Source organism: Plasmodium chabaudi (assembly GCF_900002335.3).
Source record: "Plasmodium chabaudi chabaudi strain AS genome assembly, chromosome: 7".
In the NCBI taxonomy this organism is placed as follows: domain Eukaryota; phylum Apicomplexa; class Aconoidasida; order Haemosporida; family Plasmodiidae; genus Plasmodium; species Plasmodium chabaudi.
Genome location: NC_030107.2, coordinates 293,167 through 316,935, shown reverse-complemented (window position 1 = coordinate 316,935; position 23,769 = coordinate 293,167). Strand labels below are relative to the sequence as shown.

The following is a 23,769-nucleotide window of genomic DNA, read 5'->3' as shown; positions in this document are numbered from 1 at the left end:
TCTACTTTACGCTTATTTTGTTTACTTATTTATTTTTTGCATCAACTCTTTTTTTTCAAAATGAAAGCAAAAAGACAATTATAAAAATTCATATAGACATTATTTTGTTAAATTTTTAATCGTTAAATAAAGTCGATAAAGCAAATAAACTAAATAAAGCAAACGTTTTCGCATAATTATACGTACTAATAGTTACAAAACTAATAATATCTCTCCGTTTTTTATGTATACCTAAATAGCAAAATGGGAGAGTATACAAAAAAAGTGCCGATTTTTAATGACTATGAAACAAAAAAGGATTTACTAAAATTTTTGTGGTTAAAAGATGATAATGATAAGAATTCAAAGAAAAACAATGACGACGTTAAGTTTATAAGTAAATATGATAATAAAAAATAATTACTAACATAATAAGGCAATAAAATTACATATATATGCATCCATAAAATAATCAATTATTTGTTCTATACCATTTTATAGTAAAGAAAAGAGAAACGATGAAAGACATTCTAAATCACCGTCCCGATTTGAGTTAACATAGTGCATACACATATAAAATTGTTTGGCGTGTTCTATATATTTTTTTTTATTTCTTCCTATATATATGTGTATACAAATATTTATTATAGTTTACTTTTTTCTCTTAATCTGAAAAATTACCATAAGACACTAGGACACAAAAGGATATATTATTTGAACGAAAGGTATATTTTATTCGGCAATTTTTTTCGACAATTTTATTCGACAATTTTGTTCGTTACTTTGTCAATATTTATGTATATGTTGTAAAAATCGGGATTATTTATTTATTACTTTTTTAAAGGCAATATTGAAGGAAAATAATCTTGAAAACTATTATGAACATGAAAAGCAATTTCCATTTTTTGTTGATCAAGTTGTAATTAAACCAGAAGTTACAAAAAATATAAGGGCAGCACTAAACAATCCATATGGTTAATAAAATAACAACCAAATATGAAACATAACTATTTATTAGCATTTATATAAACATAATAATTTTTTTATACATATTTTCAGAACTGGATGAGACTACTAAAATTCGGCTTTCTGAAGACATCAAAACGAAAACTACACTATTAGAAAGGCGAAAAAAATTATTTATCAAAGAATTAAGTACGTTTTAGTTAAACAAAATGGGATACCAATAAAAAAAAATATATATACATTCGTAAAGAGAGTATATTCACTTATGTTTATTCGCTAGTTTATCAATTCAACAAGCATACATATTTTCCCTTTTTAATGTCTGCTTCCTTTTTAGGGGGGAATAATGTGATGGGTATACAAATAAAGACATTTTTTTTTCTGACCAGACATAATAATATGTTTTTTTTACGATACCATAAATATGTTTTCAAAAAAATGAATTGCTTGTTTATGTAGATGATGAAGAATATATGCAAAAGACATGGTTTTTAGATCCTGAAAAAAATTATTTGTATAAATAAATACGCCTAAAAAGTTGCAAATATTTATTTACTTACATTTTTAAATGTGAATTCATAAATAGTTATCAAAAAGGTGCACAAATTTAAAAAATAAGCAAACTATTAATTCTCCCCTTTTTAGGGACGCGGTAAAAAACAAGAACAAGTTGCTAACCCTAAAAAATTATGGATTTGGACAAGAGTATTCTGATTATATTTTTTCATACCCTGACATAAAAGCAAGTATGTTATATTCTTTCAAAGCATATGAGAAAAATAGCCAAAAAATAGTCTACATGTGGTATAATAAGATATTTATGCATTATATGTAAGATACCTTTTATGCTTGTGTTGAACGTTTTAACAATTTTAATATTTGGTACACCCATTTGTAACTTTTTATTTTTTGTAACAAAAAAGAAGGAAGAGGGGGATATGCTAGCGAAATAATTAAATTAAATGTCAAACAAAAAGCGAATGAAAAAAAACAAAATTGGGTAACAAATAAAACAGTGTTGTAATATCTCCTATGACATCATAAATTTATATTAATTTATTTTTTACTTATTTTACATTTCATTGTTTTATTTTGTTTTTAATAAAGAAGACTTTGGAAAATATAAGAGGTAATTTAGTTTATAAAAATATTTAAAAATTGATAAAATAAATATGAAAAAATTGGAATAATAAAGAGATAGCCACCAAATATTATATAAACACTATACATAATAAAATATTTGTTTATTTTTTGATTTAAAGACTTTCTTATAAATAAAAGTCCTGGAATAAGGTATCCAAGTGTCTTAGTGAAATATATACATAACAATATTTTGCTTATTATATTACATTTAAAAATTGTGATAAAAAAATAACCATATTTTAATATTTTCCAATTTTTAGAGAGCCAAAAGGGGGTATACAAAATAAAATAAGCAAGCGATAGATACGTAGATTATTACATAAAGCTTAAAATATATATAGTTGCACACACACATTTTATGGATTTTTTATTTTTTAAGTTTTCCTTATGCAAAACAGATTGAAATATATTAACACCACTAGGGATAGCCATAAATTGGACCAATATTTAAAAGTAATATTATTATTTTTTTAAATAATATGTAAAAATATTTTCCTTTTTTCTCATATTCCTATAAATATAGTATCACTTATATTATTCAATTGTAGACAAAACCCAAAATCATTTTGAGATATAAAGGATTTCAAAAAAATATTTAAAAGGGTTAGGAAATATCAAAGTAGGTAAATATGAAAATGTTATACTGTTCATACAGAAATTTGGGGGAACAAAAAAAAAAAATGAAAAAAATTGAATAAGCACAAACAAAAGCTATGAATTAATATGTTCATAAGATATAGCTAGCCATTTGCTTATTATTTTTTTTTTAATTATTTTGAAAATTGTTAAAGTGTCCAAAATAAATGTAAAAGAGAAAAAAGATATTTAATAATTTCATTTGAAGATAATTTTGATTCACCAAATAGTCGATCATAAAATATGTAACCAACTTCTTCAATTGTTTTTCCTGATTTATGAGCTCTTACAATTACTTCCATTTGAAATGAATAACCTTTTCCTTGAACCTTTTGTATAACTTCTTTAAGAACATCCGTTTTATATAATCTAAATGATCCCGTTAGATCAGTTAAATTAATAAACAATAAAAATTGTGTTAAGAAATTAGCTACACGGCTTATTAAAATTCTTTTAAAACCCCATCCAAATATACCTCCTTGTTTATTATATCTACTACCAGTAACTATATCACAATTTGTTTCTTTTTGTTTTTTTATAAATTCATATATATATTTTGGGTGATGTGATAAATCTGCATCCATAATTATAACATAATCACCAGATACTAATTTTAAAGCATCCATATATGCGCTTCCTAATCCGCTTTTTTTTTCTCGTTCTAATAGTAGTAGCTTTTCATTTGAAAAAATCGATTGTAACTTTTTATAAGCATCTGCTGTTCCATCTTTACTGTTATCATCGACTAGTATTACTTCATAGTTAATATTATGTTTTGATAATTCTTCTATAATCATATAAATAATATAAGGTACATTGTTTTTCTCATTATAGGTTGGTAAAATAATTGAATACATCGATCCGTAACTCATGTTTATTTTTAGGCATGCTAACATAAACAGAAACAAAAACATAACCATGGCTAGTTACCCTAATAAATCTTAAACATAATAAATCGTATTAATACTGTTCAAGTGTGTACATAAATAAGTGTTTATAAATATGGGTATTCTCTTTCTATTGTAAAGTGTCATATTTTTTTTTTCTTATACAAATCCTTACTAAGTTTAAGCGTGTGAGGATTTATAAATGCATGTTTTTAAGCTTTACATTTTGCAAGTATACACATATTTTTTCTATTTATGCATTTGTTTTTTTTCATTATATTTATATTATCACAATTTTGAAGCTAATCAAAAATATGCATAATGAAATATATTTTATGGAATTCCCATCAGTATTAAATATGTTTGTAAATATGATAAAAAAAAAAAAAAAAAAAAAAATATATGTGCGTCGGTAATTTTGGATTGGCATAGTTTTTTTACTTTTTCATGGTACTACATTTTTATATAATCAATTAAAAAAATAAAGAAGTAGAAAAATAATGAGAATATAAGAACAATTTAATTGATTTGCTTTTTTGTAAAGCAGTTTATTTTATCAATTTTGGCACTCGTTGTATCGCAGTTTACATACATAGGTATGCCCAAGTGTTTACTATCTAATTATTTTTTCCAATAATTTTTGGTTGTTGTTTAGATTAAGATTAAAAAGATGAATGAGGAGGTAAAGAAAATAAATTATAATGAATATAAGAGAAGACTAAAAAAACTATTAGAAGAAATAAACAAAGAAAAGAAAAAAAAAACAATTCATAAAGATAAGCAAAATGAAAATATATTAAAACTCGAAGAGGAGCTAAAACAATTAAATGAATTATACAACGGAAAAGATAATAATAATAATAATACAGTGGTAGAACAAAATAACTACAATGATATAATTCCTGATAACTTATATTCCTATAATGTCGTTTCAAAAAAGTCATTAAAAAATAAAGCAAAAATGAAGAGGAGAGAAATGGAAGAAGAACTAAATGACCAATCAAGAAATAAGATTGGAGAAGAAGAATATAATCAATTATTAGATATTTTAAAAGTAAAAAATCAAAGTATTTATTCTATAGCACCAGATGGTAATTGCTTATATGAATCTATTATACATCAACTTAAACAAAGAATTAAAAATTTTAAATATTCCCAAAATGACTTTTTACAAATTATAAATGAAGACAACTTTTCATTAGATAATATAGATTTAAAAAAATATCAACAAAATATAAATAATTTTGATTTTTCGATTTTTCAAAGTTTTGATCCAAATCATTTGTCTAGTGACATACTCCGATTTCTTACTTCAGTCTATATATTACAAAATAGTGATTCATTTGTCAATTTTATTTATGAATATGCAGAAGAAGGAAATGATGGTATGAATCGGGCTGCACCTACAATAAGCATGCTGTACATTCACATTGTTATGACAATGCATGTAACACAATTTTACACACACACCTTTTTTTCGAACTTTACAGATCCGTGCTACAGCTATTGCCAACAAATTATGAGCGGAATATACGGGTAAAAGGGAAAAAATGAAAAAGGAATGTCTTACATCATAATTGACTGCCCACATGTTATGAAATTCCACCGTTTATGCATTTACATTTGTAGGAGTGAAATTGAAATAACGGCCTTATCAAATATTTTGAAAAAAAAAATTACAGTACAAGACATAAACATGAGCGTATCATATGTATAACAAAAAAGTTGTGAAAATAAATAATTGTATATATAATATGGATAGACTGTTTATATTTTTTTATCTTTATTTTAATTTTATAGGGGGAAGATTATGAAGAAGAATTATTTATATGCTTCCACCATAAGTTATATACGCTAGGTAATGAATCGAATAAATTTTAATGTGTATGTGAAAAGGCATAATAAAATTTATTGCTCTCAAACTTATATGGTTCAACCTTTTTTTCTATTTTATGTAGGCAAGCACTACAATTCTGTTATAGACTTATGAGCATAAAAAGGGAAAGGACCCATATTTTATGACACCATTTTGTAAAAGCTGGAAATAGACGATTGCACACAGTCATAAATATAGGAGAAGTGTTATGCATATTTTTATTTTTTTTATTTATTTTTTTCGTCCAATAGTGTCTATCAATTTTCCCAAATATTACAAAAAAAAAGTAAAGGGCAATGAACAAGTGTAAAAAATAAATAGAAAATAAAACATAATGAATATATGATAAATAACAAAACCGATATTTTTAATTAAAACGTTTGACAAATGCATATATAATATAAAAAATTCAACAAAAAATATATCTATAACATTTCTGCATTTTTTTAAATAAATATTTATAAAACATATTTCTATATATAATGCGAACACATGCATATATTGTGTGTGTGTTATTTTTCACATAATATACAAAAATTATAACAAAAAATAAAAAAAAAGTAAAAGCTCCATTTGATTTGGGGTAGGAACTTTTATAAATCCACAATATGACCACATATATATATTATATATATATGGATATGTAGATAAAAGATTTAAAGCAATACGTTTAAGAGATAATTCATATATTATTTTTTTTATCAACAAATTGTACATAATATTATTAATAATCCTCATCATCATCCATTTCATCCCTTTCGACTTCATCAATAACCTCTTCATCAATTTCGTCTATATCTACTGAGTCATCATCATCTTCTAGTTCTTTTCTTAAACCATTTCTTGTTCGTTCATGTGGGTAGCTAGATTCGATTATATTATTCTTATTTATTTCACAATAGTTTTTACTTTTACCATTTGAATAGTAGTTATACTTTTTTTCACTAACAGAAATATTTACTGATCGTTTAATGTAACTTTGTAGTAACTCCGATGAGGGATATGGGGAGTCTGCATATGGACATACAAAATTGAAAAATGTATTACCATCAACAAGCATATCTACTTTATTTTTTTTCACATAAATGTATAGGTGTGTGCACTATTTTAAAAGTTATATTTTTCAACAATTTAAAGTGGCTTTACCTGATATTTGCCCCCTTTTGTCCCTGGGTCGCCATTTGTTCTCGTACTTTCTTATTGGCGGGTCGCATATTTCTTAAAACGGAAAATGTTAGAAATTTCAAAATCGTTGAAAATTAAAATATAATATAAGCGGAACAAATAAATGACTGAGCAATCACAAAACAGTCGCACTTGCTTGAACATGTTTGTGGACATAAACAAATAAGCATACATTATTAAGAGCTTACCCAAAAAGTTAAAGTCAGAACTTTTTAAAAGTTCTATCGCTCTTTTAGGATTGTAATCCACACGATGTAAAATTTTGAATGCATATTCAGGAGTAAATGGATGCCATCCTAATTGACATTTCCAATTTTTTGCTAGTTCTTTTATAAAAATAGCTAGCTCATAATCATTTTTTATTACTAATTCATATTGTCCTTCACACAAAAAACTCTCTTTCATTCTTTCGAGTAAGTATGGCGAATAAACGAGCTCTGATTTGCTGACCTCTGCAAAAAGAAAAGGAAATATGTCATTACAAATACGACGAATCAATTATATACAACTTCACTACTCCCTCCGTATATGTTCCCATATATATGCAAGCAGTGTAATAATAAATTTGGGTATTTGGGTATTTGGTATATGGGCATGCATATACATACCGTCATATTGTTCCGAGTGACTGTTTAAGAAGAATGTAGAAACATTGGACACTTGATAGTTTTCTCCTACGTTTATTTCACCCGCATATTTTGTTCCCTCGCTTTTTTGCTTCACCTTTTCTTGGGTATTGCCTAGGGTACTATTATAAATGCAGAAACAAATAACAATTTTTATAGCAGATAAACACGACTGAACATACGCATGACGACGCATTTGCATCTTTATGCTCTAACCTTAGTGTTCGTATCTTTTTCTTTCTTTTCAGTGGGATACCAAAGGATACGCCTAAATTTGAAAAAAAAAATGCAAGAAAGTAAAACGAAATGAAAAAGAAAAGTTATCAACGAAAAAATGATCAAGCAAAATCATAAATAAATTTTAATTACCATTTCTCTTGCACAAGGGGCAAAACCAGTAGTTAAAACTTGGTTGTGGTTTGTCCGATTCGCTTACACACTAGTAAGACATGAAAAAATAAAAAAATATATAAGGACATACACAAGTATTATATATCAAAATTGTGGTTGTGAAATGATCTATTTAATTGTAAAGACAGTAGGAAGATAAAATAAAACTTGTTAATATAAATATGTAAACATTTTTTTATTTAAAAAATTCTACAAATATACTTACATATATGTGATAAGATCTGATGCAATTGTCACAGCAAATTAAATTCCCTCCATGATAACATTCATAACAAAAAGAATCATTTTCAAGATTAGAATAATTTTTTATTTCTGAATTATTATTATTATTTTTTGTAGTTTTGTTATTAACTTTTTTATCCTCGTTATTATTATATGCCCCATTCTTATGATTTTTTAATTCATCATTCTCTACTAAATTAATATTTTTATTTTTGGACTTATCTATTTCTTTTCTTTTAATTTTATTATGAACTATAGTAAGTCCCTTTTCCATTTTTTTCTAAAAATGTTAATAAAAGTGTAAGAATGTAAAATGTATAAATATCTGTTTAATTTTTTATGTATTTGTTTTTATATTTGCTTGCTTTTTATTTGGTTATATGTTGCCTATATGGTGGCATGTATAAAATACTACAAATATGAATGTGCAATATAAAAAAACAGATGGATGAAAAGAAAAATTATATATCGGTGAAAAGGTCAATAACAAATGTGCATATACTTGTCACCAAAAATATGACCGCTTGTACATATACACACATAAATTATTACATGCATACAATAGCATAACAACGATTGTAAAAATAATATATATACATAAATTGACTATACACATGTAATAAAAAAAATTAATAAACATGAAAAAATGGAAAATATATTTCTTACAACTATTTCTTCAAAAATTAAAACACAGAAAAAGTTCGTTACATTTAAACTATTATCGGCAGCTTCCTGTGTGCCCTCACCGTATGTTATCACAGAATATGCATAAAAAATTATACATATATATATTAATTATTGTATATACTATTTAAAAAATATATAAATATATATAAATAAATATATATATTCTTTACTTCATGTTTATATATAACATGATAATAATAGTAAGGAGAGGGACAAAAAAAGTTCGAATATTTTGTCTTAACAATTTTTTTTTTTTTTTTTTGCTCTCCTAATATAAAAAAAAATATTTTTCGCTATTTAATCTTAGCCCGAAAAAAATTTTACACTTGTATATATTTTTTGATTTTCACATATACATATATATGCATATTCTATTTTACATATTTTATGTTTACATATATACATTTTATTTACATAAATTTTTACATAATTTTCCTATTAAAAATTTGGATATTATTATTTTATATTTTTTAATGTTTTTTCATTTGTATATAATGTATTACAATTTCACTATACAACATTATGTAACAGATTTAATTTACAGTTTGCTAATTTTTATTTATCATATTTTTTGTGTAATAATACATTATTCAAATGCACACAGGACATGTTTAATATATAAACATTTTAAATTATGAAAAAGGTGTGAAAAATATATAATTTGATAATTATATTATATATTAGAATTTTATTTTTAGAATGATATATAAAAAAACGAAGCTTATATATGTCCATTTTTTTTTTAATAATTAAAATGTATAATTATTAAGTATATATATTTTTTTATATATGTACATGTGTATGTGTCTATTTCGATATATCTATCTCAAAACATTTATGCAGCATGACTGTGATATAGTTAGATGCTTTATACGTGTATATATCATGGGTATAGTAAAAAGGTTGAAGAATATATAGGACAAGCTTTTATTTTTTACTTATAAAAAAATAGTATTACATAAGATGTAATAAGAGCAATCTTTTGTTAACATATGAACGAATGGACGATATTGAGTTTGTTACTTTTTAAATAAAAAAAAATATGTGTATATATAGCAAGTAAAAATAATAGTTATACCTTTTTTAATCGTATAAGTCGGGCTTTACCCTTAATTAATGGTGCGCATATCACACTTATAATTATCAAAAAAAAGAAAATAATACACACACCATATGTGTAATAATTTTTAATCGCACATATGATACTATTTAATAAGTAGGGGAAAAATTATATAAATAAAACTTATAAAAAGTTTAAAAAAAAAAAAATAAAAATATTGGAAAAATACATGACAATATTTATATGCCTTTAAATTGTTTAACATCTTTTCTTATAACTGTTCATAAATTATGGTTATATTCCCATTTTGAATTAAATAATATATACGTAACTTTTTATGATTTGTAAAAAATACTACTTAAATAAAATTTCTGTCCTTTAGTAAAGTGCATATATGTGTAAAAAGGCATATTCTATAGGTCGATGGTATTTTCTCATTTTATAAATATCAATACTTGTGGAAAAATGTAAATATAGACCTTATATTTTATCAAGTATCAAATTCGAATAAATCAAAAATAAATAATTCTATATAAGTAGCAATAAAATAAGAATGTATTTCTTATTGGTAAGATATAATATAGCCAAAATTAAGCTAGCTAAATATCATTTTTTTTTAATATACCATAGTAATAAAATTTAGCTAATATTTAGTAAATACCCAATGTTGTAACTATTTCAATATGCATAATGAATATTTTTTAAAGGACAAAAAAAAATGGAATGTTACACAAAAAGTGTAAGGTTAGACATACATATTTTGGCAAAACATAAATTATTATAAATGCATTTTTTTAACAAAATTTTTTAATAAAAAAACAATTATCAAAAAAAATCATCATAATTATACAAATTTTTATTTAAAAAAATAGAAACTATTTTTAGTTAATCACGAAATAAATAAAATTGTACATACGGCCATAGTTTCATCATTGTTAGTGTATGCATTTTCTTCGTCTTTTTTCTTTTGTAAATGTATTATAGGTAAAATAATTATTTTTGTCTTATTACATTCCCTTTTTATGTGTTAGTTTTCAATTGGGCAATGGTTTTCATTTCTACTTTTGCTTCACGAGGAATTTTAGAGGTTAAATTGAAAAATGCATTTCTATGGGCATTCATAAATTGTTCATTATATAATTCTGGAATTTTTGTAGCATCTTGTTTCATCCATTTGTTTTGTAGATGAACCATTTCAAGGGGATGATCTTGATGTAATGGTATGGTATCAGAAAAATTGTTGGGACTAGATTTAGTATTAAATAAATCATGTGAAATATTTAGTTCAGAATTAGAGATATGTTCACATGTTTCACAATCAGAGCATTCACATATATGATCTATTGTACTTTCAGTTTGTGTGTTTTTTTTTAAATTATCTTTTTCTTCTTTCAAATCAGCATTTACTCTCATCCATAATGCTAAATTGTCTGCTTCATATAATTCTTCAGGATTTATTTTATTTATTCCTTTTGGATATTCTCTAACACTAATTTTTGTATCTGTTGGGACAAATTTTATTATATCATGATATACTAAATATGGTTTTTCTATTACACAATCGACTTTATAAACTTTATCACTCCATGTAATTTTTGGTATGATTTTTTGACGAACTGGAACAGGTACATATTTATCATTAAATTTAAAAACTGGGATATCAACATCTATAATTTTGGGTTTAGGAACTATATATGGCACTGGTAAATTTATAGGTATATCAATTTTTTTTTGTACTTCAACAACTTTTTCAACTTTTGGAACAAATACATTTTCAAATATTTTATTATCTTCTGTTTTTATTTGCGGACCAAAAGGCTCTAAAAGTGGCGGCAACACATTAAGATCCACATCATATGGTAAGGTTTCCCCTTTAGATATTCCTATGATATTTGAATTGTCAATCTTATTATTATAGGCCATACTACAAATGTTGTTACTATTTTCAACATAAGCACTGGTATTGTTACAACAGTTTAAGGAAGGATATACTGGGCATTCTCTTTTCTTATTCGATTCATTTTCATTTGATAAAATATAATCCATAGTCATTATATCTTGGGAATCTTTAATTTGATTTCCATCTTCATCAACATAATTATAAACTTCTTCTACAACTTCTTGATCTCTAAAACTGATTTTTTCCTGTACATGTAGAACATCCATTTTTTTTTCTTTAACTATATTTTTTATCACAGGCTTTTTAATAATATTATATTTAGTAACTTCTTTAGGGACATATTTCAACTTTTCAATAACCTCGACAGTGTCATGCTCAACCTTATTTACAAATCTCACCTCTGGAACGTTTATTATTCTTGTTTGGTTTTTAACAATATAAGTTGGTACTTCCTTTATTTTTTCAACTATTTGAACATTAGATTTATTCATAATTCTAGTCCCACTTTTCGGAGTATTTGCATAACTATTGCTAGTATTATTACTGTATATAGATGACTGAATGCTTTTATTCAATCCCGACATTTTCTCAATATCAGAATATTTTAATGATGAACTCGATTCATTTTCAAATTTTTGAAAGCTTAATTGATCATATAGTTTTTCCATATTTGGCATTTCATTGTCATACTTTGAAATATTTGTGCTTTTATTTTTGTCTGTCTTCATTTTTGTAGCATATATATGAATTGTACAGAAAATACACTTTTATAGGTAGATAAGTAAACAAAAAAAGCACATACAAATTGGTCTAAAATACGGAACAAAAAAAAATGCACACAAAAAACAAATTATAAATCTTAACAAATTATGTTGCGAAGTAAATGTTTGCCAATAAAAGCGTTTGACATAAAAAATATTATTATATATGCATGATTATGGCTAAGAAAATAATTACAATAACAACGGCATAAATAATAATGTAGAGCTATATTTTAAATATTAATAGCTATTTATAAAATAGGAATAATTTGAAAAGTCTAATACAAAGATAAAATAAAAAACATATGATATTACATTTTTATGTTTTTTTTACAAATTAACATTTATACAGTTTTTATAGCTTTACACACATATAAAAAAAAAATAAGGAAAATACACTTATATAATATTAACAAGCAATAATTATTATGTATTTTTTTTATTTAAATTGTTCCGCTATATACACAATTAATATGTAACGACTCAATGTTACATACAAATTATTATTTATCGCCTGACCAAAAATATTTATTTATATGACTTGTTCATATTTATTTTATTTTTAAATAATTCAATTAGCCAATAAAAAAAAAATATTATATAATTAAACGATTTTACCATTTTTAAGAACAATTTTTTTTGTTAAAAGAAATGCAAAAATACTTAAAAAAATGCCTATGAAGGTATCCATATTTTTTTGTAGATATCAGTTGATTTAGAACGGCGTTTCTTGAGTTATGTAATTCATATTAAATATCATACATTTGATGATTAAAAATAGGTTATGCATAAATATATATTTGCATTATATAACAGATTTATAGGTATATGCTAAAAATATGAATACAAATGAAATGAATGAAAAATAGTGAAACAAAATAAATTGATGTATACAAGGGAAAAGAGGAAATAAAACATATGTGAAAATGCCCTATATAGAAAAAGGAAAATACTGAAATTATGAATACTACTAATTTTCAATAATATATTATTCACAAAATATATATTAGTTAAAGGCGGATGAAAATGACCAAATGGTGTGATAATATGTTTCCATTCTTATTTGAGGTGTTTAAATAAAAGCGAAAAGTTCAATAAAAATGTTTTGCTTTATAAATAAGCGATTGATGAATATCCAAAGAAATTATCATAGCAGTTCTACCAGCATAAATGTGTTAACAAACAAAGAAATAAACAGAAAAAAAAAACAACAAACATGGATGAAAAAGATAAATGCAAAGGAAATACCACGAAAAAAATATGGAAACAAATTAGGAACTGTAGCAAAACAATTATATTTATCACCAGATTTAAAAGGTAGTCCTATAAATGGTAATATTTATGATCTCAATAGGGAAAAGGGTATTAAAACAAAACTGGAAAATTATTATTTTCAAAATCGTTTAGAAGAAAATAATCAGCTATGTGTGAATAATAATATTAGTAATATTAGAAATAATAATGGTGTTGAAATATCAGAAAATTTGTTGAATTATGAAAAATCGAAACTACAATGGGACGAAATATGTGATGAGTTAAAATATCATTTACCTTTTTTACAACCATACAGCATTAGCATGGCATTAAACTATTTGTCAAAAATAAATTATAACGAATACGATATTTTTAAATTAGTAGCAGAACAAATAGATGAAAGATGGTTAAAAAATTTTAATATAAAAGATTTGTGTCAATTATTATTGTCTTATTCGAGGCTTAATTCAAAATTTTATGCGTTCATAAATTTAATAAGTAAAGAATTGTTATATAAATTATGTTATTCCGATTTTGAAGACCTATCATTGATAGCTTATGCATATACAAAACTAAGGATGTATGATTACGAAGTTTTTCTTCATATATGTAACGAAGCAAAACATAAAATTAAAGATGAACAACTTAAAAATAGTCAACCAAAAGGGGATGATAATACAAATGAAAGCGCCAGCCTAACAATTGACCAGCATAACACAACTAATGTTTATGATTGTGTAAATTGTAGAACGGAACAAGATAAAGTATCAAATGTTAATAAGCATGCAAGTGATACTGAAGTAAGCAGAATTGATGTACCAGACGATAAGAAATATTCCCATTTGTCTCTTTTGGTTTATTGTTTAGGAAAAAATAAACATAATGATGATATGTTACTAAATTTAATAGTAGAGTATATAGATTTAAAAATTGTAAATAATATAGATTTAAGTAATTTAGCATATGGCTTTTCTGTATTAAACATTTATAATGATTGTTTATATGAAAGTTTATGTAAAAAAATATATGAAGGTATAAATAAAATTGAATCATTACAAAAAATAATTATTATGGGATATCTTTTAAAATATCCACAATATAAAATGTTAGATTTATATTATATTTATTTAAAAAATATCAATGAAGAAATTAAAGAATCCAAAAAAAAAATATATAAAGAAGTTGTATTTTTAAACATGTGTATAAATAGTTTTTCATGTGATAAATTTTTAAGCATCCTATTCAATTCACTAAATATAGAGTCTTGTGAAAATGATCAAGTAAACAAATTATTTTTTTTATATAATTTTTTAATTTCCTATGTAGACTATTTTATGAAAAATAAAAACGTAGACTCTCGAGATTATCCTAAAATTCTGGCCATCCTACTTAAAATTTTGTACTTTGGCGATGCTAAAAGGGGAAGCAGCATTGTGCCTGAAGACAACAACATATCAAAGAGTAATAAAGACGAGCTTACATTTTTTGAGAATTATAAGAAGCAAGTAGATATACATAAAGCAACACTTTTAGTCGACCTAGCACTGGATAATATCATAAAGCAAATTAAAAAAGTTCATAAATACGATTTAAATAATGTCAAAAATTTATTAAATATTTGTGTGCAAAAAAAAGATATAAATAGCGAGTTTAGTTTTGTGCAAAAGGCAAAAGATATCTTATCATTTTAGTGCCAAAAATGAAATGGACACCATTTATTTGTATTATGTTTTGCATTATGTTTTGCATTATGTTTTGCATTATATTTTTCACATTTTTGTGTTTATGCAAAATGGGAGTGAGCCAATTTTCACCTCCATTTTAAATGCTTTACCTTTACCACTTGCGACATTTTAGTCAGTATTTTGTTTGTAATTTTCATACAATTCTTTATTATGTTGTATTAAAAATTTTTATTTTTTAGTTAATATACAAAGCATGTTGATTTATAATATTTTTTTTATATTTCTTTAAAAATGTAAAAAAAATTCAAAAAAAACGAATAATAAGCATAAAAAATAGCTATGTATAAATGCTATTATTGCATGTGTGACCCTGTGATTTTCTTATCACAGTGGGTATACATACGTATCGAATTTTGGGGAAAAATTTGAATATGCAAAGGTTAATATGGATAATATGCAATAAGCTGAACAGAATAATATGCAATAAGCTGAATAGAATAATACATGCACACATTTTTATAAGCCTTGGTAGTGCATACTTAAAACTACAGAGACGCACTTAGCTGTTGTTTTACGAAACATTGATGATAAGTGCATAAAGCATATGCATACAAACTAGTATATCTATATTTCAAAACAAACAGACAAACAATACGCTTTTCAATTGATATGAAGCAGTTGAATTTATTTTCATTTTTTTTTGGGAGACATATTTTCTCTTTGGTCATGTGTATAAGCATTGGAATTGGAATGGAATGAATACGATTTAATATTATCCGATGGATTAGGGTTTTCTGTATTTAAATAATTTTTATTTATATCTTGATCCGCTTGTTCATTTGAAAAATGATATGTTTTATATTCATCATTATGTATATTATAAAAATTATTATTTTCATTATAATTTGAAAAATCTTCTGAACTATCAAAATTTTTTTGAAGTTTTTTATCTATATTATTTTTTATATTTGAAACTGATTTATTTGTTGATACATAACTTTTTCCATAAAATGAAGAATCATAATGTTTTGTTTCTCCATTATGTCCACTATATTGATCTTGTTCAGTGTCACTACTATTGTTATATACATTTCCTGATTCTTTTTGGCTAGCTCTTTTTTCCATTGTTTGTTTTTTTTTTGTATTATCATTAGGATAAGTAACCTTTTTTTGAATCAACCTTTCTGAATTAATTGTGTGTATATTTCGAGAAGAATTATTGCTTGATATTTTTTTTAAAAAATCATTATTACTTCCTATCATATGTGAAGTTATATATTCATCATTTTTATTTTTAAAATTTATTTTATTTATTTCGTTATCCTCATTATAATATGTTTCCCTCTCTTTATCACTTCCTTCTACTGAATCTGTTTTATTTATAGAATTTTCATTTTTTTTTTTTGCCATTTTATCTAAAATATTTGGATTTCTAGGATTATACATTAAATAAACAGAATCTTTATCATAATAATTATTTGTAGAATCATTTACATTTTCTTCATTTGTTTGATTATTTTTGCTGAAGGCTGTATATTTTTTTTCACCACTATCTTGTTCACCTACTGGTTGATTAGTTACATCTTGTTCAGCCTTTTCATTATTCGATGCATCAGAATTTATTATTCTTTCTTTAGGATGATATTTATTTATATATCCATTTGTTTCTATATTTCCATTTTCTTTTTCTTCATAAAATGTTTCATTATTGTTGATGTGCATTTTTCCTGTATTTTCATCTTTTGTATTAATTTCGTCTGTGCTTGTGTTTAAGTTGCGAGAGATATTTGGGCGTGCTTTACTTCCAAAAGGATATGGCTCGTTCTTTGTTTCTGTATTCGTTTGACTATTATTTACGGCATGCGTTTTGGGGTACTGATTATTTGTTGCAGACATGTATTCATAAATGTTATTTGAATTTCTATAGGGTTGATTAACCTGTTTTGTATTTGTCATATTATCAAAATGGTTATTATATACATCTTTATTTTTATGTTCTTCATTCATAAATAAAAAATTTGTATGGTCATTTGGTATTTGATTTTTTTCTGATATTTTATTTAATTCGTTTATTTGTTCGTTTTTCCAAACCTTATTTAAATTTTCTTTTGAATTTCTTTTTCGATTTTGCCCACATCCATCATCAGGATTGTCTACATTTCCATTATCATTCATCCCTGAATTGGTTTGGCAATTTGTCTGTGTGTTGGTATGACTACTACTGTTTGAATCGCTAATCTTATTAGAGTTTGAAACATCTTGAATATTTCTTTTATCTAAATTATCTGTATCCTCTTCTCTAATATTGTGTTGCTCACCTTTTTTGTTTCCACCCTTTTCATTATTTATATTGTCATCATTATTTACATTACCATTTTCATAACCTTTAGCATCGTAGTAATTTTTCCCTTGTTGCATTTCATCTTGAAACTTTTTCTGATCATAAGTGGTATCATTAATAAAGTCTTCATCATTTTGTTCTTTGATATATCTATTATTTTTATCATCATAATAATATTCATAATATTTTCCTCTACTATGATATCCTTCTTCTATTTCATCTTCTTCATTTTCATCAAAACTTTGATTTTCATTTTTTCCCTTTTCCGTTTTAGAACCCGTTTCTACATTATTATTTGGCTGATTCTGTTCAGAATATTCTTGGCTTGATTTAAATGCATTTTCTTCCATATTAGCATAATCTCCATTATTTGAATTTCTATTTTTTTCAATTGGCACATCACCCGATACTTCTTCTTCGGTGGAAGTATTTTGTTTATTTGGTTTGCTAGGATGAGGGTAGGCATTAACCTTTTCATCTTCTTTATCATTCGTTGGTATAGATGTAGAAGCATTATTACCTGATTTATCTTTAAGAACAGTTTCAATAATTTTTAACCTTCTTTCTTTATCTAATCTTACACATAAAGCTTTTTGAATTTCTTGTAAAATACATAATCTTGCATTCATGATAGCATTATTTTTTTCTTTATTACATAATTCCTGATATTCTCTCTTTAAATTAATTTCAGTTTGAATTAAATTATTTATTGAGTTTGATATTTTTGTTTTAAAATTATTTAACTGATCATCATTTAATCCTTCATATTCTTCCTTCAATTTTTTATAAAAATTTTCATCGACTTTTTCATTCGAACCTTTATTATCAAATACGTTATTAAACGGGTTTATATTTTTACTTACATCATTATCATTGCTATTAATTCCTTTGTTTAGATTTTTTAATTTTTCTTGAAATTTTTCAATATCATCTTTATACGAATTAAACAGATTCGTATGACTTCCATTTTTGTTTAACCCATTGTTTGAATCAGGCCCAGATGTTTCATACATTTCCGGTGTCTTTTTATTTTCTTTCGTTTGATCATAAGATGAATCCTGAGATGGAACTAAATTCGATTTTTTATCTTGATTCTCTGCATTGTTATTATTATTGTTTGATTCATTTCGATGCGCCAAACTTGAATCATCAATAATTTGAGGATATACAAAATTTGTTTCTTTTTTCTTTTTCTCTTTATATCGTTCTAAATCATTTAAAAGTAATTGCTTAGCTTTAAATAATCTTTTAAAATGATTGTTGTGTCTTTTTTTAATATCTTCACTTGTATTTATTCCTAATTTATCTGGATGCCATTTTTTTGATAAATTTGAGAATGCTTGTTTAATTTCTACAACTGTTGAATTTTTATTAATATTTAAGATTTGAAAAGCAGTAGCATTCATTTGTGCTTTTAGTTTATCTTCTTTATCATCTGGTTTTATATTACATTTTATGCACATTGTTTTATATATACTTAATGCATTATCATACTCTAATAAATATTCGTAAGCATGTATTTGTGTATCATATGCATTAATATATTTAGGAATATACTTTAAACAATTATTACAATTATCTATAGCATCTATCCATTTATTTAGATGCATCAAAGTTCTAGCTCTATTATAATATAATTTTCCTATATTTTCATTCATCGATTTTGAGCTACCTAACTTAATAGAATTAGATAGCTTAATTTGTTTTTCTAAAGCTTCCGAATATAATTGATATGCTTGTTCATAACGATAATTTTTATAATTCTCTGCACCCTTTCCAGCTATATCTAATATATATCCTGAAATTAAATCGATATGTATATCTTCATTTTCTACATAATCTAAAGGCGTCTTATTATCACTGTTCTTATTAAATATAAAACTAATATTCTTTCCAGACAATTTTAATAATTTTAATAAATCGTAATTTTTCTTTTGTAATATGTAATGATATATGTTATCATTATTTTGAGGATTGATCGGTTCTTTTGTAAAATTTAGGTACATGTCATACATTAATCGTTTTAACAACTCGTTAGGACAATAAAATAATGGATGCTTAATGTTGTATTGCACATTTTGATTTGCTTCAATTTCTACATTGTTTTCGTTACTTAAAACTGCATTAGTACCTCCTAATATATGAATAAGTTTTGTTTCTTTAACCTTTGATGGTTCGTTAATTTTTATTTCAAAATCAATTAAGGATAAATCAAAAAACTTCAAAAAAAGTGCTTTCTTTATTATTTTTACCCATCGAAAATTATCATATTTTAATGATAAAATAAATATTTTATATAAATTAAAAATATGAATATTTTTGAATATCAATGTTAATACAATTGAATTAATTATTGACATATTTTTATCTTTACTTTTATCAAAATTCATATTTTCAATTTGTCTTATAACTTCTTTTTCCAATTCTTTTTGTGAAATATAATTATCACATCTTTCTCTTTTTAATGACATATGAATGTTTAATAGTCTTGATTCGCTAACACAATGGTCTTGTAAAATTTTTAAAACTTTTTTATGATTACAAATATCTGGATTTTCTAAAATTATATTAGAAATATGACATCCATATATTGCAGATTTTGTTTCTTCATCATATTTATCAATATTCTTATCAAAAATTATTCGATTATTTTTTATTTTTGCAATAAATTCATCGACATTATTTTGTGGAACCTCTTCACTCGTTCCATAATAAAATGGAAATTCATGAGATACTGTGACATTTGGTGGGTTAGAAGAAATATTAGGAGAATTATTATGAGCATTTGAAATGTTGTTATTGTTTCGAGGTAAAGCAGGTTCTGTATTATTTTCGAATCCAATTACATTCGTCGAATTTGAAGGAATAGATGAGTTTGTTGGATTAGATGCAATAAACGAATTTGAAATGTTAGATGTACTACTAACAGGATCAGGGATAGGTTCTGAGTTCATATTATCAGATTGAGAAACTGCAGCAGGATCTGATGTATTTTTTTTTGTTATATCATTATAACTTTCAATTTTTTTAATTTCTGAATTTTTAAGCTCAATTTCTTTTTTTAATCTTTCCACTTCTTTTTTTAAAATATCATTTTTTGATTTTGTATCAATTAATTCTTTTGCAAAATTTTTATCAAATTTATTAATTAAACTACTAAGTTCATTTTCAAATGTTGATAAAGTTAATTTCATTTCTTCATTCTGTTCCTTTAATTTGATTATATCTTTTTCATATGTTGTTATTTTATTTTTACTACTACTATTTGTAAGTTCTAAATTATAAATTTCTTTTTTTAAATTCTTTGTTAATAATACATATTGATATAATTTTTTTTCTAATTTATTTCCTTTTCTTTCTTCATTATATATTGAATATTCTAATATTTCAATTATTTTTTTAAGTTTATTCATTCGTTTTTTTGCAGGATTTTTTAAAAATTTTGGAATACCCTTTCCCTTATCATAGTTTAAGTCTTTCTCTAAGTTTCGTAACACTTCCTTATCATTTTTATAATCCATTTCGATAGAACATGAACTATCAATACTTAGATTGGTAGTATTACTTTCCTTTGAACTAAAATTATTATCATATTCTTCATCATCATTATTATCACTATGCTCTTCATTCTCTTTATTTTCATGATTTAGATTTCGTCTATGTATATTACTATCTTGATCTTGTTCGCTATCCATTGCATTTTCTGTTTGTTCATCATTTTTCGAGCTATTTATTTTATTGTTATTTTTCGCTGGTGTTGTAAATCCTTTGTACATATTATTATTATAAAAAAAGTTTTTTTCTATAAAACTGGATGCCATTGTTTTTATATGAGAAAGCTTACTTTTATTTTTGTTAGCATACGAACTGAAAATGTTATTGTTATTAGAGGTAGGACCAGAATTCATTCGATTATCTCCTGTTATATTTTCACTAGCATTGTTTGTAGTCATATTTCGTTTTAAGTCTTCATAAAATGTACTTTCTCGATCATTTATAATTGTATCTTCAGTAATACTTTTTTTTTTTTTTTTTTTTTTTGTAATAATTTTCTTTTTCGTATTATTACAATTTCCAATATTTTTATTAAGTTCATTTTTTTTTTCCTTCAATTTGTTTGAATATGAATATTGACTTTTTTGATTAATAGGATTATTATTATTCATACCATTAGTAGAATTATTTTGATCAATAAAAATATTTTGTCGATTTACTGAAGAATTATCATTATTACTTTGTCCTGATGTGTATTTGTTACTATTTTCACGTTCTTCCTTTATTAAATTTTTTGCAGTTTTATATGCTTTATCATTTGGAATACGTGTCTGTGGATTATTAAATGATGGGGGTGCCCCCGATCCTTTAATATATGATGAAGATCCTGCTGAAAATCGTTCAGAATTGTTATTATTATTATTACTTGGAGTATTATTTGTGCTACTATTTTGATCATGAGGGGAATCGTTTTTTTCACCTTTTTGGTCATAATTTGAAAATACATTATTAAAATATTTAAATTTACTTAAACCATTTTGACCTTCAGTAAATATATCATAATATGAATATATATTTGAATATATATCATAATAATCTGAATTTTCATTTTTTGTATTTACATTATTTTGTTTATTCGATTTATCTAAATCTTTATAAAATAAATTATTTTTTTTTTTTTTATTATTTTCATCTATAGAATCAGTACTCATTTTTCTATTAAATCGTTGTCTATCTTCATCGTCTTCCTCATCCTCATCTTCATCATCATCCTCGTCATCTTCATCCTCGTCATCTTCTTCATCTTCATCTTCTTCCTCTTCTTCATCCTCGTCATTTTCTTCATCATCATCTTCTTCCTCTTCATCGTCATCGTCGTCATCCTCCTCATCATCATCTTCGTCTCTTACTGTATCGTCATTACTATTATTTGTTTTATTTTTTTTTCTTATATTATTTCTACTTTTATTATTATTTATATTATAAAATTTATGGTTTCTATTTATACTAAGACTTTTATCCGATAATAATCCGTCCACTAAATCACTATAACTATTATAATTTAAACTATTACTAAATTTAAAAACATTTTTATTACTTGGGGTTTGATAATTACTTTCTTTATAGCCATTTTTTGAGGAAGCATTTACATTTGCTTGTTTAGAAATTTTATTAATTGGATTTTTTTTTTGATTCATGATGTTCTGCACGTTCAGTCTCACTATTAGGGTTTATGTGTATTTTTTTTAATTTCTTCTCATGTATATATCTGTTAATATTTCTTTGCGTGTATATATCTTTAGGCATGTCTCATAAATTGAGAGTTGATGAATTTCAGGGCAAATTCTCGATATCTTGTTTACCAAAAAATGTTATAAAATTAAATAAAAAAGCAGAGAAGAAAAATAAATATGCTTTTTTAGTTATACAAAATAGATATACAGTATCAAATATTTTTTAAAATGTGCTTTCTCAAATATATATTTAGCATCGCTTCTCTATCATTTGGCGTCAATAGTTAAGATAATGGTCGGTAGTATGTAAGTTTTTATTTTTACTGTCCGCGCAATTAATGTTATTGTTGCCACACGTTAATATATATACATGCGAATATTCTAATTTAACTTCGTACTTATTTATACTGGTATGACAATGCGCATGCATATAGTATACATGGACTGAAATACGTATATTTTGATTTCTCGGAATTAATTGTTTTCACGTTTTTGCCTTTTTTCTTATCCTTCAACTTTTTTAATAAAAAAAATATGTCATTTTTCAAAGTATCACACGATATGAAAAAAAAAAGAAAATATATATAAATAAATATTAATTGCACAAATAAATATTCATATATTATAATAAAAAAAAAAGTTCTTAAGAAGACTCTAGAAATAATACGGAAAAAAAGTGAAAATTGGGAAAATAAAAAAAACATGTATTTATATTTTCAAGTATTCTTTGTTTTATATATTCATTTATTCGTGTATGTAATGTGCACATAAAAAATGCATATTTTATGAAGTGGCCTACAAAATTTAAATATTATATATAAATGTATTTATATATTGATACATATGCCCATAATATTAATATGTACACATGTATATTTAAGCATGATATAAATTTCTTAACATTCAAAAGGTACATAAAAAT

At 24.3% G+C, this 23,769-nt stretch overlaps 7 protein-coding genes across 7 annotated transcripts; 3 read left to right on the top strand and 4 right to left on the bottom strand.

The window, feature by feature from the left end:
• Positions 1–243: 243 nt before the first annotated feature.
• On the top strand, positions 244–2,687 carry PCHAS_0708800 (conserved Plasmodium protein, unknown function; the record flags this gene model as incomplete). The annotated part of the gene is made up of 14 exons (XM_016797629.1): positions 244–376; positions 481–531; positions 667–704; positions 824–953; positions 1,039–1,134; positions 1,283–1,300; positions 1,405–1,459; positions 1,591–1,691; positions 1,869–1,945; positions 2,053–2,074; positions 2,208–2,238; positions 2,349–2,362; positions 2,468–2,541; positions 2,637–2,687. The coding sequence occupies 14 exons, from the start codon at positions 244–246 to the stop codon at positions 2,685–2,687; spliced, it is 891 nt and encodes a 296-aa protein (XP_016653565.1).
• Positions 2,688–2,873: 186 nt separating this feature from the next.
• PCHAS_0708600 (dolichol-phosphate mannosyltransferase, putative) lies at positions 2,874–3,644 on the bottom strand (the record flags this gene model as incomplete). The annotated part of the gene is made up of 1 exon (XM_016797628.1): positions 2,874–3,644. The coding sequence occupies one exon, from the start codon at positions 3,642–3,644 to the stop codon at positions 2,874–2,876; it is 771 nt and encodes a 256-aa protein (XP_016653564.1).
• Positions 3,645–4,281: 637 nt separating this feature from the next.
• Positions 4,282–5,601, top strand: PCHAS_0708500 (OTU domain-containing protein, putative; the record flags this gene model as incomplete). Its single annotated transcript, XM_016797627.1, has 5 exons — positions 4,282–4,996; positions 5,102–5,147; positions 5,241–5,322; positions 5,412–5,469; positions 5,570–5,601. The coding sequence occupies 5 exons, from the start codon at positions 4,282–4,284 to the stop codon at positions 5,599–5,601; spliced, it is 933 nt and encodes a 310-aa protein (XP_016653563.1).
• A 610-nt stretch (positions 5,602–6,211) lies between these two features.
• Positions 6,212–8,205, bottom strand: PCHAS_0708400 (EELM2 domain-containing protein, putative; the record flags this gene model as incomplete). The annotated part of the gene is made up of 7 exons (XM_016797626.1): positions 6,212–6,498; positions 6,634–6,705; positions 6,861–7,124; positions 7,281–7,420; positions 7,515–7,566; positions 7,668–7,737; positions 7,915–8,205. 7 exons carry the CDS (start codon positions 8,203–8,205, stop codon positions 6,212–6,214), a joined length of 1,176 nt encoding a protein of 391 aa, XP_016653562.1.
• A 2,493-nt stretch (positions 8,206–10,698) lies between these two features.
• Positions 10,699–12,306, bottom strand: PCHAS_0708300 (inner membrane complex protein 1b, putative; the record flags this gene model as incomplete). The annotated part of the gene is made up of 1 exon (XM_016797625.1): positions 10,699–12,306. One exon carries the CDS (start codon positions 12,304–12,306, stop codon positions 10,699–10,701), a length of 1,608 nt encoding a protein of 535 aa, XP_016653561.1.
• Positions 12,307–13,439: 1,133 nt separating this feature from the next.
• Positions 13,440–15,284, top strand: PCHAS_0708200 (heptatricopeptide repeat-containing protein, putative; the record flags this gene model as incomplete). The annotated part of the gene is made up of 1 exon (XM_734934.2): positions 13,440–15,284. The coding sequence occupies one exon, from the start codon at positions 13,440–13,442 to the stop codon at positions 15,282–15,284; it is 1,845 nt and encodes a 614-aa protein (XP_740027.2).
• A 684-nt stretch (positions 15,285–15,968) lies between these two features.
• PCHAS_0708100 (conserved Plasmodium protein, unknown function) lies at positions 15,969–22,811 on the bottom strand (the record flags this gene model as incomplete). Its single annotated transcript, XM_732472.2, has 1 exon — positions 15,969–22,811. One exon carries the CDS (start codon positions 22,809–22,811, stop codon positions 15,969–15,971), a length of 6,843 nt encoding a protein of 2,280 aa, XP_737565.2.
• Between the last annotated feature and the right edge of the window lie 958 nt (positions 22,812–23,769).